The sequence below is a fragment of the Eleutherodactylus coqui genome, chromosome 4, assembly GCF_035609145.1.
Source record: "Eleutherodactylus coqui strain aEleCoq1 chromosome 4, aEleCoq1.hap1, whole genome shotgun sequence".
Classification (NCBI taxonomy): Eukaryota; Metazoa; Chordata; class Amphibia; order Anura; family Eleutherodactylidae; genus Eleutherodactylus; species Eleutherodactylus coqui.
Genome location: NC_089840.1, coordinates 95,651,172 through 95,665,474, shown reverse-complemented (window position 1 = coordinate 95,665,474; position 14,303 = coordinate 95,651,172). Strand labels below are relative to the sequence as shown.

General features: G+C 46.9%; 1 protein-coding gene across 4 annotated transcripts in view; it reads right to left on the bottom strand.

The window, feature by feature from the left end:
- The window catches only part of CD99 (CD99 molecule (Xg blood group)), a 62,318-nt gene extending 49,142 nt beyond the window's left edge, over positions 1 to 13,176 (bottom strand). For 3 of the 4 annotated variants that reach the window (XM_066599885.1, XM_066599886.1, XM_066599888.1), the window contains exon 1: positions 12,986 to 13,176. In XM_066599885.1, the coding sequence (XP_066455982.1) occupies positions 12,986 to 13,034 (49 nt within the window). In that variant the 5' untranslated portion in view covers positions 13,035 to 13,176. The remainder of the gene's footprint in view (positions 1 to 12,985) is intronic. The other variant, XM_066599887.1, reaches the window with a different exon arrangement.
- Positions 13,177 to 14,303: the final 1,127 nt, after the last annotated feature.

Genomic DNA, 14,303 nt, shown 5'->3' with positions numbered 1-14,303 from the left:
AGGCAACTAATAATTCTTAAACTAGGCTACTCTAAAGTTACACGCGGAGCGGCAAGAACGCGGCCGCTGCGATTTTTAAATGGATTGTTGCGTGGCTGTAGGATGTTGTCAGAAGCCGACTATCTCACCTGCAAACCCCTGTGGGCGACTAATGGCCACACGGTGCTGCCGGTTTTTACAGATTTCAGTCATGTAGCCACTTAATCTCGAAGCCTCTGTCAGCGGCATGTTTTTCAGCTTACTTCCATACCGTTCTCAGTGTCTGATCCCTAAATCCGCCTATACACCATAAGGGTGATTTTACATGGGACGATCTGTAGGGCATCAGATAATCATTCCTGTGCTCTTATACAGGAAAGAGCATTGCTAGTGAATGGAGGCGGAGAGGCGGGGATCGATCTGGCCGAGCTCCATTCACAGTAAGCAGGCTGTCATTCATAAGTGAGCCTCTGCCCGTTTACAAGGAACAATCTGTCATTCAGTTTTCTGCATGCAAAAACTGAATGACGAATGAGAAGCGAACGACTCATCATTCAATGCATTTATATTGAACGACTAATATAATCGCTTAGATTGTCGCTGGATCACAGGAATCCGAATGATAAGCGTTTCATGTAAAAGCACCTTAAGTATATGTTGGCAGATTTCGATTACGGAGGATCCTCTCACAATGCGGCAGGTTTATTACTATTGTGCTAGATGCCCCAAAATTTAGGTGCCAATCATGGCGCTAATTGAAATCTGCCAACATAGACTTAAGGTTTATAAGCAGATTTAGGGTACAAACACAGAGTGACATTGATGCACCAAGATCTTGGTGCAAATCAATTCAAACAACCCTTGTCCTGGGTGCGTGAGCTTATGTACTTTGGCCAAATTACCAAGGCCTGCCTCACAGAGGCATTTGGCCAAGTGCTGTGATCTTACTACAGCTAGGTTTAGCAAATCACATCATCGATGAGGTGCATTAAAAGCTGAAAAATAGAACAGATTCCACTCAAAAGTTTCCAGCACCGTGATCGAGCGGCTGTCTGAGAGGCTCCATTGAAAACAATGGGAACATTATACCGTGATTAGTGCACCACTGGAAACGCAGCGCTAATCACGGGGGGAAAACGCCCATGTTAGGGAGGCCTAACTAATCCATCTGCTTATGTGCGTTGGTATTATTGGTAAGTGTTTTGGCGTTTGCCCGTACTTGTTGGTTTGCACGCACATCCGGTGAATCTGTTGTAGCGTTACAGTACAGAGTGTTGTTTATGTCCCTCTCCTGGTGTGAACACAACCTTGTGCTTATCCCGCGCGAGGCGCCTCCTTTGCTCAGGGTGAACGCAACACAATGTCTCCGCCCTTATTTGGGTGGCATCCGTGTAGGTCGTTTTCCCCATGGCCTGCATGGACATAACAATCGGTATGCAGCCATCACTGGGGCTTCAGGCTCCGATACGAGCAAAGAGTTGGGACCGAGTTGCAAGTTAGGAATTGCGCGACAAGTCGGGACTGTGTGATTAGTTTAGAATCGATCCCGCAGGAGCGGAGAGAGTTTTGTCATTTACAAACTGTGTGTGTGGCACCACAATAGTTCAGGGGATGCGATTCTGATGCTTATCATGGTAACATTGGTGCAATGATGCAGCCGGCCACCTGGTGCAGATAAGGAGTACGAGGACCGGACAGCCTTAGGAAAATTATGACGCTTACAACATCTGGTCTGTTTTACATAAAGCAGAATTTGATAGGGGCCAACAGAAGTGATTAATGAATAACCTGATGTACCTACTGCCATGTGTTGAAAGGGACGTCACAGTTCTCAGGAAATGTGTGAAGTACAACTACCCTCCGATGCAAGGACCACCTACCAGGTTGTTCAGTAAGGTTTGGTTTTATTTAAAAGAAAAAAAAATTAAAATCTGTCCCCTGTCAGCGTCTGTGCCATCCTGAGCCTGCGTCACACCAGCAACTATAGTGACACGATTACGGCTATACCAAATTTATAGTTTGTTTTTTTTATGTTTTACTACTCAAAATATAAAATACCCTTTAAAAAAAAAAGTTCCTTCCTGTCGCCATCCTCTGACGCCCATAACGTTTTACGTTTTCCATAGATGTAGCTGTGTGGGGTTTGTTTTTTGCAAAGTGTTGTGCAGCTTTTATTGGTAGATTTTGGGGTAGATATGACTTTTTATTCTACTTTTTCTTGGAGACAAGATGAGAAGAAAAGAAAAAGAAAAAAGGAAGCACAAAACTGGCATTTTTTTACGGCATTTAACATGCAGGGTTAATAATGTGGTATTTTAATAAACTGGACCTTTACAGATACTGATTTTTACTTTTTTTTTGCTGCAACAACTTGGTAAAAGTTTTTTTTCAGACTTCAATATTTTTTGTAATACTCAAGCGAATAGGAAGGGGTTTAATTACTGAGGGGGATATGATAAATGACTATATGAAATGTGTATATATACATACACACAATTTCTATACAGTATAGCATATGGTTACAGCTTTTTATTGGCTGTGCTGGGGTCTGTCAGGGATGGATGGATGGCTGTGGGGAGTGTGAAAGGGGCTTTTAGCAAGGAGAAGAGTTTGTTTTTCTATTTTTCTACCAAACTGATGCGATTATCAGCTCATTATCTGCCTGTAGATAACACTGGGCAGATCAGGAGGAGCTGAGGTCAATGCCTTGGACAGCAGGAGGGTGGGGGGAGCGCTGGAGCAGCTGAAGCTTGCCAGAGGAGGATTCCTTCACACATTGCCCAGGTCTATTTAAGGCCGGGCTCACACCAACGGGTCGGATTCCGCAGGTGGATTTCCGCGGTGGAAGACCTGCAATCATTTGTGGAAAGTAATTGGGAATGCGAGCATTTTTTCTACACGGATGTAAACTATGCAAAGCGCATCTAATGCATGGAAGAAATCTCTCTCTCACCTCCAGTCGGCATTCTGGCTTTTCTATCCATTTTCCTCTGAAGTTCCTAGTGTTTCCACCGCTGATATGCAATGTGAATGGGCGACTTCAGTGACATAATTGAATGGCTGTGATTGGATCATTGAGCGCCGGCTTTGATTGGCTAAGACGGTGCCCCTAAACCAATCAGAGCAATCGCTTGCTGGAGGCGGGGTATTCAAGCCCTGTCACCAGCAAGAGATGCTCCGTCGGCATTGAGGACTACACGGAAGCCTGCCAGAGCGCCGCAGCCCAGTGGGAGGAACTTAAACTACGTCTGCTAGGCGAGTATAAGACACCCCCAAACATAAGACCCTGTGCCTCTTTTGGGGCAAAAATGAATATAAGACAGGGTCTTATTTTCGTGGAAACACGATAGGTGCCAAAAAAAGAACATGCTGCGATCCTTATTGTGCGCCTATTTTGCACAATGTGTGGGAGCCTATGACAGATTGGTACAGCGCATGGTGCCCGTAATACGCAGTCACCACAAGTTCTTGTGAAGGTGCCCTTAGAAACCTAAAAGTGGTGAACTCTTCAGATGGGTCACTATTTGCCATCTTCTGCCTGGGATTTCTGCAACATCCTCTTTTTGGAATCATTTATTAATTTCTTTGAGTAGCCTTCAAAGACAAAACAGGAACCTGAGGTTTCAATTTCTTGGTGGAAATCCTTCTGGGATGAACATTTCTTCCTAATCCTTCTGACTGTATGAGATCTTGTTCTTCCAGCTGCAGTAATGGTAGCCGTGTTAGATAACTATTCGTGTCAGTCTTTTTAAAAAGGCCTTTTGGTTTGAATCAAGTTATTGTTGACATACAAATGAAGTTCCAAAGAAATAATCTCCGCTGGATCTATAGTGAAGTGAAACACAATCTACAAATATTAAACGTTTATCTACTTAGTGTATCAAGTTCCCAGATTGGTCCCTTCCAAATGAATATAATATCCTCTACTGTAAATAGGAAAAGTAAGTCCATTTGTTGCTCAACCATACCCATGAAGACACTGGCATAAAACGGGGTGAATTTAGTCCCCATTAAGGCCCATTTACACGAGCTGATGATTGCTAAAAAAAAAACCGCTAATCGGCAATCGTTTTAGCGATAATTACTGCATCTAAATGTGCGCCTTTAATTGCGCCCCGCGTAAACCCAGCCTGACAGGGAAATCAGATGGCTAGAATCCCATAAGACTGGAGATGAATGACACATCTCTGAAGTAACTTATCTCTCTCTACAAGCTGAAAGGTGTGACATAACCAAGTCCACCCCAGCTATAATGGGTCAACCTGGTGGTCTGTTTAACATCTTACGATCTTGAGAAGAAAATAAAAATATGGGAAATAAGGATGGGGAATCTTAATAAACGTGTATTCATCTTTACCTAGTATTACTGACTTAAAGGGGTTGTCCCGCGAAAGCAAGTGTGGGGTTAAGCACTTCTGTATGGCCATATTACTGCACTTTGTAATATACATCGTGCATTAAATATTGGCCATACAGAAGTTATACACTTACCCCCTCCGATGTTTGTGTCCCCGTCTCCATGGGGCCGACCGAAGCCTCCTTCTGCCCGGATTAGACGCGCTTGCACAGTCTGCCCTCTTCTGTCCGGCTCCGGCGTGCTCGCGCCGCAGAGGTCTTCTGCGCATGCACGCGCGAGCACGCCGGAGCGGCCCCTTCACCGCAAGAGCGTCTAATCCAGGCAGAAGAAGGCTTCGGTCGGCCCCATGGAGACGGGGACGCCAACACAGAAGGGGGTAAGTGAATAACTTCTGTATGGCCAATATTTAATGCACAATGTATATTACAAAGTGCATTAATATGGCCATACAGAAGTGCTTAAAGGGGTTGTCCCGCGCCGAAACGGGTTTTTTTTTTTTTCAACCCCCCCCCCCCCCCCCCCCCCCGTTCGGCGCGAGACAACCCCGATGCAGGGAAGTAAAGAAAGTTTACCGGAGCGCTTACCTTAATCCCCGCGCTCCGGTGACTTCAATACTTACCGCTGAAGATGGCCGCCGGGATCCTCTGTCTTCGTGGACCGCAGCTCTTCTGTGCGGTCCACTGCCGATTCCAGCCTCCTGATTGGCTGGAATCGGCACGTGACGGGGCGGAGCTACACGGAGCCGCTCTCTGGCACGAGCGGCTCCATAGAAGACTGCTGAAGACCCGGACTGCGCAAGCGCGGCTAATTTGGCCATCGGAGGCCAAAAATTAGTCGGCACCATGGAGACGAGGACGCTAGCAACGGAGCAGGTAAGTAAAAAACTTTTTATAACTTCTGTATGGCTCATAATTAATGCACAATGTATATTACAAAGTGCATTATTATGGCCATACAGAAGTGTATAGACCCACTTGCTGCCTCGGGACAACCCCTTTAACCCCACTTGCTTTCGCGGGACAACCCCTTTAAACTCAACATCTAATAGATTATCTTTTTTTTTTGAGAATATCACTGTAGGGTATTCCTCCAATTTCCTATAATAATTGGAACCTGAAGGGATCCTCAGTGATTCCCCTAATATTTAGAAGCAATAATAACCACTCGTCGTCCTTCGTGGGACATTCTTAATAATAATATCTGGGTTAATGGCCAAGCTCTTAACCACTTTTGTGACAGGTCAGGTTCACGTTATAATGAATCTGTCTACTACCAGGATTCCTAGACGTGAAGCTGTACAGTACCAGGCTATAAAAGGTTTTCACATGCGGCCCTCTATTCTCTGTATGCTAAAAAGAGCCGAGGAGCTTCAAATCAGTTGGAACATGATGCAAAGCCAAAAAATGAGCGAATACATCTACAGCCATATAATATGGTGGTTCCACAAACAATAGGATTGGCAGCCCCGTGTGGATGAGATTTTCGACAAATCTCGTCCACATGGCTGGCCAATTCCGAGATTAGCGGACGCAAGCTGATTTGCCGGAGCGAAATTCCGCCCTGTGTGAACCCAGCCTAGCGTTCAGTGTAAATGCATACCCAACTGAATAGCGAACAAGAATTTGATTGCTTCTCATTCGTCGTTCAGTTTCTGTATGCGGAACACTGAACGAAGGATTGGCCCATTTAAATAGACAGTCATTCGTTTATGAACGACTGCCTACTTATTGTGAATGGAGGCGGACCGCATCGAGCCCCGTCCCACTTTCATGCAGTAAACCATGCTTGTTCCTGTGTAAAAACATGGGAACAAGCATCACTGGGACGACTTGTTGGGCACCTGTGTCCGATAGACCGTCCTGTGTAAAAGGGCCCCATGTACCACTCCTATAAAGGGGGCTCTCCATGGGACCGCATACCCTGCTCCAGGTGTACCAATAGAAGATTGGGACAAGATAGTAGGAGGTTTCTTTCTATGATCATGTCTCATTATGATCTACAATAGCTCTCAGGTTTTTGCCATTTGCTCATCACTTTGTTGTCGTTAAATCTCTAGGAAGTCTTCCGGGAGGAGATTTCTGATAATCTCCCATCGGACGCTCTCCCAGGATCTTTTTTAGCAAAGAGTATATATTTGTTTTCTATACTGACTCAAGGCTCGCCGTTTAATAATTAACAGCTAACATTTCCATAGAAGAATACGTCTATGAGTTAAACCCAATCCTTAGTAAAATGAACATCATTCAAAAGGCACCTGAAGACCTCTCGGTATAATGGCTAGACACAAGTAACACCACAGAAAAAACTGAATCTACTTCATGTCTGATGTAGTCCTGACCAGGTCTCCATAAGGGCTTTCTCACACGGGTGTATTGTCATTGAGTATTAGGGCTCATGCCCACGAGCGATGTGGAATATGCCCGCGGGCATACGCCGCGGGACAACTGCGATTAAAAACAAAAAAGTGCCTGCAAGTGATCCCCGTTTTTCCGCAGTCTCCATTAATGAAAACCTCCCGTGGCGTAAATCCGTGAAAATAGAATATGCCGTTTTTTTTCCCCGCTCGCGGAAATCCAAGGTAGAATTCCGCATGTGAGCATTGGCAGGCAGAAAGCCATGGCAGGCAGAAAGCCTCAAGAGAACCCAATAGCTGCGGAATTCACATACATTTTTCTGCAGCAGGAAACACGTACCCATTCCATCCGTTGGCATTTACCCTTACACGTGTATTTTTCACGTGTAGCATGCAGAACCCGCAAATACATGTGCAATACTTGTGTGAACAAAACCCAGGTGGAGAGCCCAAATAGAAATCAATGGGTTTTTAGCATTGCTTAGGAATAATACGCAATGACAATACACCCGTGCGAGTGAGACCTAAGAGATTACGATCCATTAGGGATAATCCACGAGCCATAGTATGAACATTAAAAAGGGTTTTCCGGGCTTATACTATCGATGACCTATCCTCAGCAATAGTTAATCAATGGGAATCCGCCATTTGTGATCATTGGCGATCAGCTGTTTGCCCCCGCCACTGTAAGACTGGGTTCCCAAGTGACGGAAATCTCACGGAATGTCCGCACGGAAATTCCACAAGATTTCCAGAGCGGAAAGGCTGCTTCAAGACCTGCACCACTTGGCGTAGGTTTGAAGTGGCTTTTCCGCCTGTATCCGCTACGGAAATGGCAATACAATTGACATGTCATGGATTTGATAATTCCACATGTCTGTTTCTAAGCGGCTTGTCGGCAGCGTGTGAACGAGATTTTAGCAAATCTCATCCACTTTGCCGCTTAGTCTCAGATTTAAAAATGCATGCGGAAAATCTGCACGAAAATTCCATGGCAATACCGCCCCATGTGAACCCAGCCTAAGTGCATCACGGCCAGATGTCATCATCGGGGTCAAAGCAGGAAGTCTATTAGGCGACTTCCTGTTCTGCCCCCGAATAGGAGATGTGAGAAGGTGTCCCGGGGTGCTTCACACTTAACTGATTTGCTGCAGATTTTCTGCAAATGAAAAAATCTGCACCAAAGTCTGTTTCAAAATCTGCACCATTTGGTGCCGAATTGCTGCAAATTTCACTCCAATTGAATTGAAGGGCTGAAATTTGCTGCAGATTCACACCAAAATCCGTACCAAAACGGTGTGGATTTGCTGCAGATTTTTTTCAGCTCGGTGTGAACGCCTGGGCACCGCAGCATCCGAGGTGTGCGATCTCACAGAGGTATGGGAACCTCGCCAGGCATGTTGACATTGTCAGTAACAAAACCAGAGACTGAGGGGAAGGGCGGAATTACTGGAATGACTTGTCCTTTCATCCTCCCTTCGCCCTCATTTTCATAAGTATATTAGAATGCACTTGAAATGAGGAGATAAAGACATTGATTGTTGGATCCATCAGTCACTCTTTCAGCCTCAATCGTTGTCTCTGATGAGAATCTATGACCAATATGGACAGGAGCAAAAGATATTGCCAAAAACACTTGAAATATGGGTGAAAAAAAAGTCCTAAATTTGAAATTTACATTTGGGGTAAAATGGTTGCATATTAATCATGAAAACACCGAACTACGGTATACAATAGTCCCCTGTAATTACCAGAACTCACCAAAAGCCCACCCCAAACCTGGAATTATCAGAACGGGTCACGACTTCCAAGGACTACTCAAGTTTCCAAATAAAAGGATTAATGCCCCTTTTACAAGCCCATTAACCCCTTAATGACGGAGCTTTTTTGCTCCCCCCCCCCCCCCCTTTGTTTTTTTCTCCTCCCTTTTAAAAAATCGTAGCTCCTTTATTTTTCCATCGACGTCGCTATATGAGGGCTTGTCTTTTGCGGGACGAGTTGTATTTTTCAATGGTACTATTTATTGTACCTTATGATGAACTGAAAAACTTAAAAAAATTTCTAAGTGGAGAGCAATGGAAAAAAACGACATTCCGCCATCTGACTAGACGTTCTGTCTTTTCCGAAGGTACATTTTTGAATACAAACAAATTTTTTAATACTTTGTATTAAATTTTTTCTTGGCGATAGGGTGGCCAAAAAAAAACAACGCATTTCTGGCTTTTATTCGGACGTCGCTCACCGTGTGGGGCAAATAATGAATTACATTGATAGACTGGACTTTTACGAACGCAGCGATACCAAACACGTATTTTTGCTTTATTATTTAGATATTTTTATTCCAAATATGGCAAAAGGTTTTTTTGTTGTTTTTTTTTTACTTTTATTATTTTTTTCTTTTAATAATGAATAAAACTTTATCGTATTTATTTTTACACTTTCTTTTAGTCCCCAGGGGGGACCGCAACCAGCAATGCTTTGATCGCTCCTGCAGTATGATGTTACGCCATAGCATTACATCATACTGTATTCTGACAGGCAGACTACCAAGCCACCCCACTGGGACTACTTGATGGCGGTCTGCCAAGACAGCCATAGGGCCTTGGCCCCTGCTGCCATGACATCTGCACAGCTCCCCCAATCTCATCGCGGGGGGGGGGGGGGGGGGGGGGGGAGTGTACGGGACCCCCAAACATTGGTCGGGGGAACTAAATGCCGCTGTCAGAAATGGCAGGGGAATTTAAAGGGTTAATAGCCATGATCTGCCGATTGCAGCTGTTGCCAGCGGGTGTCAGCTGTAATAAACCGCTAACGCCCGCGCTGTATGGAGGGAGATAGCGCCGCTATCTCCCTCCATACACTTCCTGCAATAGCAGGACGTAAAAAGACTATTGGGTCATCACTAAGGGGTTAAGAGAACCATGCAGTCCTTGGGTACTGATTGTTTAGAGTTTCCCATAGGGATATGAACACTATCTTTTCTCCTTAGGGAGAGAACCTATTGGAAGGCAGATTTCCTGCAAGTCAACGTTAGACTCTTTATACAAGCCTTGTAACAATGCATGGGAATTGAAAGCAAAGTCATAATCCATACACAGACAGCTGTTTCGGTGCGTTTGCGCCTCATCAGGGATATGAAACCCTGAACAATCAGTGTTTAAACTGCACGATAAATGCCCAAGCAGATTTTTATGCCAGCTGAAACTGAACAGTGAGCAAGAACCTCACGATTCTCACTAGTCGTTTTCCCGCATTTAAAACAAAACAATTATCGTTGAGTTTCATATGTTTGAACGATTTTCTGAACAATTGTTCCATCTAAATGGGGCATTAGGCTGCCTGTCCGCGGGCATTATTGCATTTCGTTCCCCACGGCGATAATCTGGCCGCGAGGAACGCAGTGCACTCTTTCCATACGGTTGCTATAGGAAGTGCAGCCCCCCCTGTCCACAAGCGGAGAATTATAGTGATCCTCCGCTCGTGGCCGGCAAATCGCAGCATGCTGCGATTCTCCGCAGTGAGCCTATTTGTCAGATAGGCTCACCGCGGACATCCGTCTGCTGGCTCCTGCTCCTGGGCGGAGATCCATCTGCTGGCTCCTGCTCCTAAGATCCGCCGCGGGATACTGCAACGTCCATGGACAGGCAGCCTTAGGCTGGGTTTTCATTCATCGGTCGTGTCCGGCAATGATTTTTATGCCAGAGTCGGACAAAACTGATGCCCTGTTTGGTGCAGTTTGCTCTCTTGTCCGATGTCCCTAGTCAGAAAAACCGATGCAACGGATGCCTTGAACCATCCTGTAGGAATCTATGGGATCAGTCCCGGCACCAGTCTTTCTAACGTTTCACTACAACACCACAGGGCAAAAAAAGCTACTTAGCCAGATACATGGGAACCTGGCCACGGGCTATCCAGGAATTGAAGAAATTAAGGTAAAAAACTAAATACTATTAAAAAACCTCAAACATCTGACAAATCCCCCTCAGTCCAGCGCCGCTGCTCTGTTGGTCCCTGTAGGTCTTTACTTCCTGCCGCAGTCATGTGCCAACCACACCAGCATCCCTGCAGAGTAAGGCTGCCTGCCCACGGGCGTATTTTCATTGCGTTCCCCCGTCTACGAGTGGAGAATCATAGCAATTTCCTCCTGTGGCCGGCACATCGCAGCATGCTGCGGATTGCCGCGATTCTCTGCGGTGAGCCCATCTGTCAGATGGACACCGTATGTTAGTGCCGTCCAATCAGTGGCTCTCCAACTTTTGTGAAACTACATGTCCCAGCATGCCCTATAAGCACATGCTGACAGAAACAACTGACTTGGGCCGCATTGTACGGGGAGCCGCGCCTATACTTTATCTTTGTATAAAGAAGCAAATCTAACGCAAACACTAACTGGTCCGCACGTGTCACGGCGGCCGCCCTTACGGGTCACGCCAATTAAATAAACAATTAAGGTGCGTTTACACGGAATGACCGCTATAAAAACCGCTAAATTGTTCGAATTTGAAGGACAATTGTTCAGTGTAAACGCAGCCAGCGATCGAACAATGGATGATAATTCATTCACTTATCATTCATTCCATGCAGGCATGAAAATCATCAGCGTCTCATTCGCTAATTGTTCGGTTTAAATACCGATCGGTCAGTCCTTCCCCGCTACAGTGAATGCGAGCGACTAAACGATCTGCCTGCATACACCGGCGCACGAGCGAACTCTGATGTGGTTTACTCGTGTGAACGATAAACCGCTCTAAGGGCTTCTTCATACGCCCATATTTGCGCGTGTTTTTGCATGGGTGAAATATGCGCAAAACACAGAAAATAGAACCCATTGATTTCAGTGTGTGTTTGTTCGCATGAACATTTTTTGCGCGTACAAAAAAGTAGGACCGGCTCCATTTTCCTGCCCATTTCCGCACCAAGGGCCCCATAGAAGTGTGTAGGAGGTGCGCAAATACGCAGTCAATACCTGCGCAAAGGCATATTCACTGCGCAAAAGAACACATCTGGACCTCCTTGGGCAAAATAGCCTTATAAATCAAAACAGCGAGGGGGATTCCTTTAAAGAGTTCAGGGCGAGTTCCTCTCCTTCGCATTTCATGCTGCTTTATGTTTTGCGCAACCAATATACGCGTGCAAAATATGTGCTTCTGAACAATCCCATTGAAATCAACGGGTTTACTTTCCTGCGAATGGCGCAGGGCAAATATTTCCGTGTGACTAAGGCTTCAGGTCCATCTCACATGCCCGGGTTAGAATGACGGAATCCGCGATCGTCACCTGTGTGGACGATCCTGTAATGTGTGCAGAATACCGCAAATTAGAACAGTCGCATGTCCGCGAGCGCAAATAAAATCGCAGAATCTTCTATTTTTGTGCGGATTCCACACAGGCGGCTTCCATCGAAGTCAATGGAAGCCGTAAGACCCGCGGCCCATCTGCAATGGACACTGCGGATAGGTCGCGTGTACCCGCGTCATCGCTTACTGACGGCACAGGGAAAACAGAGTTTTGAAGATAAAATCTGTACTGCACATGACCGGCGGCGGCTCGCCGCAACCATCCGAAAATAAAAGGTACGTGCAGTCGCCGACCGGGCGCCGAGCCGGATTCTACTGCGGTCACCAGCATGCAGAATCCGACCCGTCCGTGTGCCCCCGACCTTAGCCAATGGAAAATTGCAAGTATAGAAAAGCGGGCGAAAAAAAGTGGTTACACCCTAAAAATATATATTGTACTTGGTAAACGGGGAGGAAAAAATAAAAACGATTGTTATAAAAATGGTTCGGCCCGCGTTCGCCATATTCACGGAACGCAGAGCGGTTTTCTTATAACTTTTACCTCATAAGAGTTGCTCATCGGCATATAGGCAACGGGGCACGTGCCAGTAGGGGGGCATGCGTTGCCCATGACAACGGAGCTGTACTTAGGTATGGCGGATTCTACGGTACAGGCAATAATGCCAGCTCTGACTTATTGAATAGGTAGACCACTTCAAAGGCAGGGCGTAGTCATATGTGGGCACCGCTTCATACAGAGGGGCACTGCCACTATCATAACAAAGCTGGCACAACCCCACCCCTCTGACAACTGGCACTGATCTCCTGCAGGCCGCCATGAGAGGCTCCCCACAAGTAGTGAGGTACGGGATGCCTCCCGCGCCCAGCCCTGAGAACAGACAAAGAGCTGGCATGTAGGAGCCGGGGGTGAGGGGCACCACGGGTTATATATAGGGAGCAGTTGTCAGCGCAGCCGTGCCCACACACTAACACTAGAGCTGGGCATATGGGCAGTCTTACCTCCAGCCGCCACGAGCAGCAGCAGGCAGCAGCACACGGGCAGCCTCATGGTGAAGGTGGGCACTCGGGTGAGGAGCCCGCAGGAGAGGTCACGTGGTAGTGGACGAGCGGAGAGGGACGGGAGCCGCACCAAGTCTCCTGTTAACAAGCTCAGACTTTCCTCAACTTTCCACCCCCCGCGCCGTCCTCCTCCTCCCCGGCAGCCGGGACCAATAGCAGACAGCCGCCCTCCTGCCGGCTCTGCCCCGTCCTCAATGGCCAGTGGCAGCGGCTAGGTGTGGTGCCGGAGCTGCTCGGCTGCAGTTCAGTTTTGGCGGTCTTTTCCTGTTACGCAGTGACAATAGTAGCCTGTCGCCCCTCATACATGGCTGAGCTGTGAGGTACATTGTGCCCCTTAAAGCAGTGCCGTATACATGGCTGAGCTGTGAGGTACATTGTGCCCCTATAGTGGTGCCGTATACATGGGCAGAGCTGTGAGGTACATTGTGCCCCTTATAGCAGTGCCGTATACATGGCTGAGCTGTGAGGTACATTGTGCCCCTATAGCAGTGCCGTATACATGGGCAGAGCTGTGAGGTACATTGTGCCCCTTAAAGCAGTGCCGTATACATGGCTGAGCTGTGAGGTACACTGTGCTCCTATAGTGGTGCCGTATACATGGCTGAGCTGTGAGGTACATTGTGCCCCTTATAGCAGTGCCGTATACATGGCTGAGCTGTGAGGTACATTGTGCCCCTATAGTGGTGCCGTATACATGGCTGAGCTGTGAGGTACATTGTGCCCCTATAGTGGTGCCGTATACATGGCTAAGCTGTGAGGTACACTGTGCTCCTATAGTGGTGCCGTATACATGGCTGAGCTGTGAGGTACATTGTGCCCCTATAGTGGTGCCGTATACATGGCTAAGCTGTGAGGTACACTGTGCTCCCATAGTGGTGCCGTATACATGGCTGAGCTGTGAGGTACATTGTGCCCCTATAGTGGTGCCGTATACATGGGCAGAGCTGTGTGGTACATTGTGCCCCTTATAGCGGTGCCGTATACATGGCTGAGCTGTGAGGTACATTGTGCCCCTATAGTGGTGCCGTATACATGGCTAAGCTGTGAGGTACATTGTGCCCCTATAGTGGTGCCGTATACATGGCTGAGCTGTGAGGTACATTGTGCCCCTTAAAGCAGTGCCGTATACATGGCTGAGCTGTGAGGTACACTGTGCTCCTATAGTGGTGCCGTATACATGGCTGAGCTGTGAGGTACATTGTGCCCCTTATAGCAGTGCCGTATACATGGCTGAGCTGTGAGGTACATTGTGCCCCTA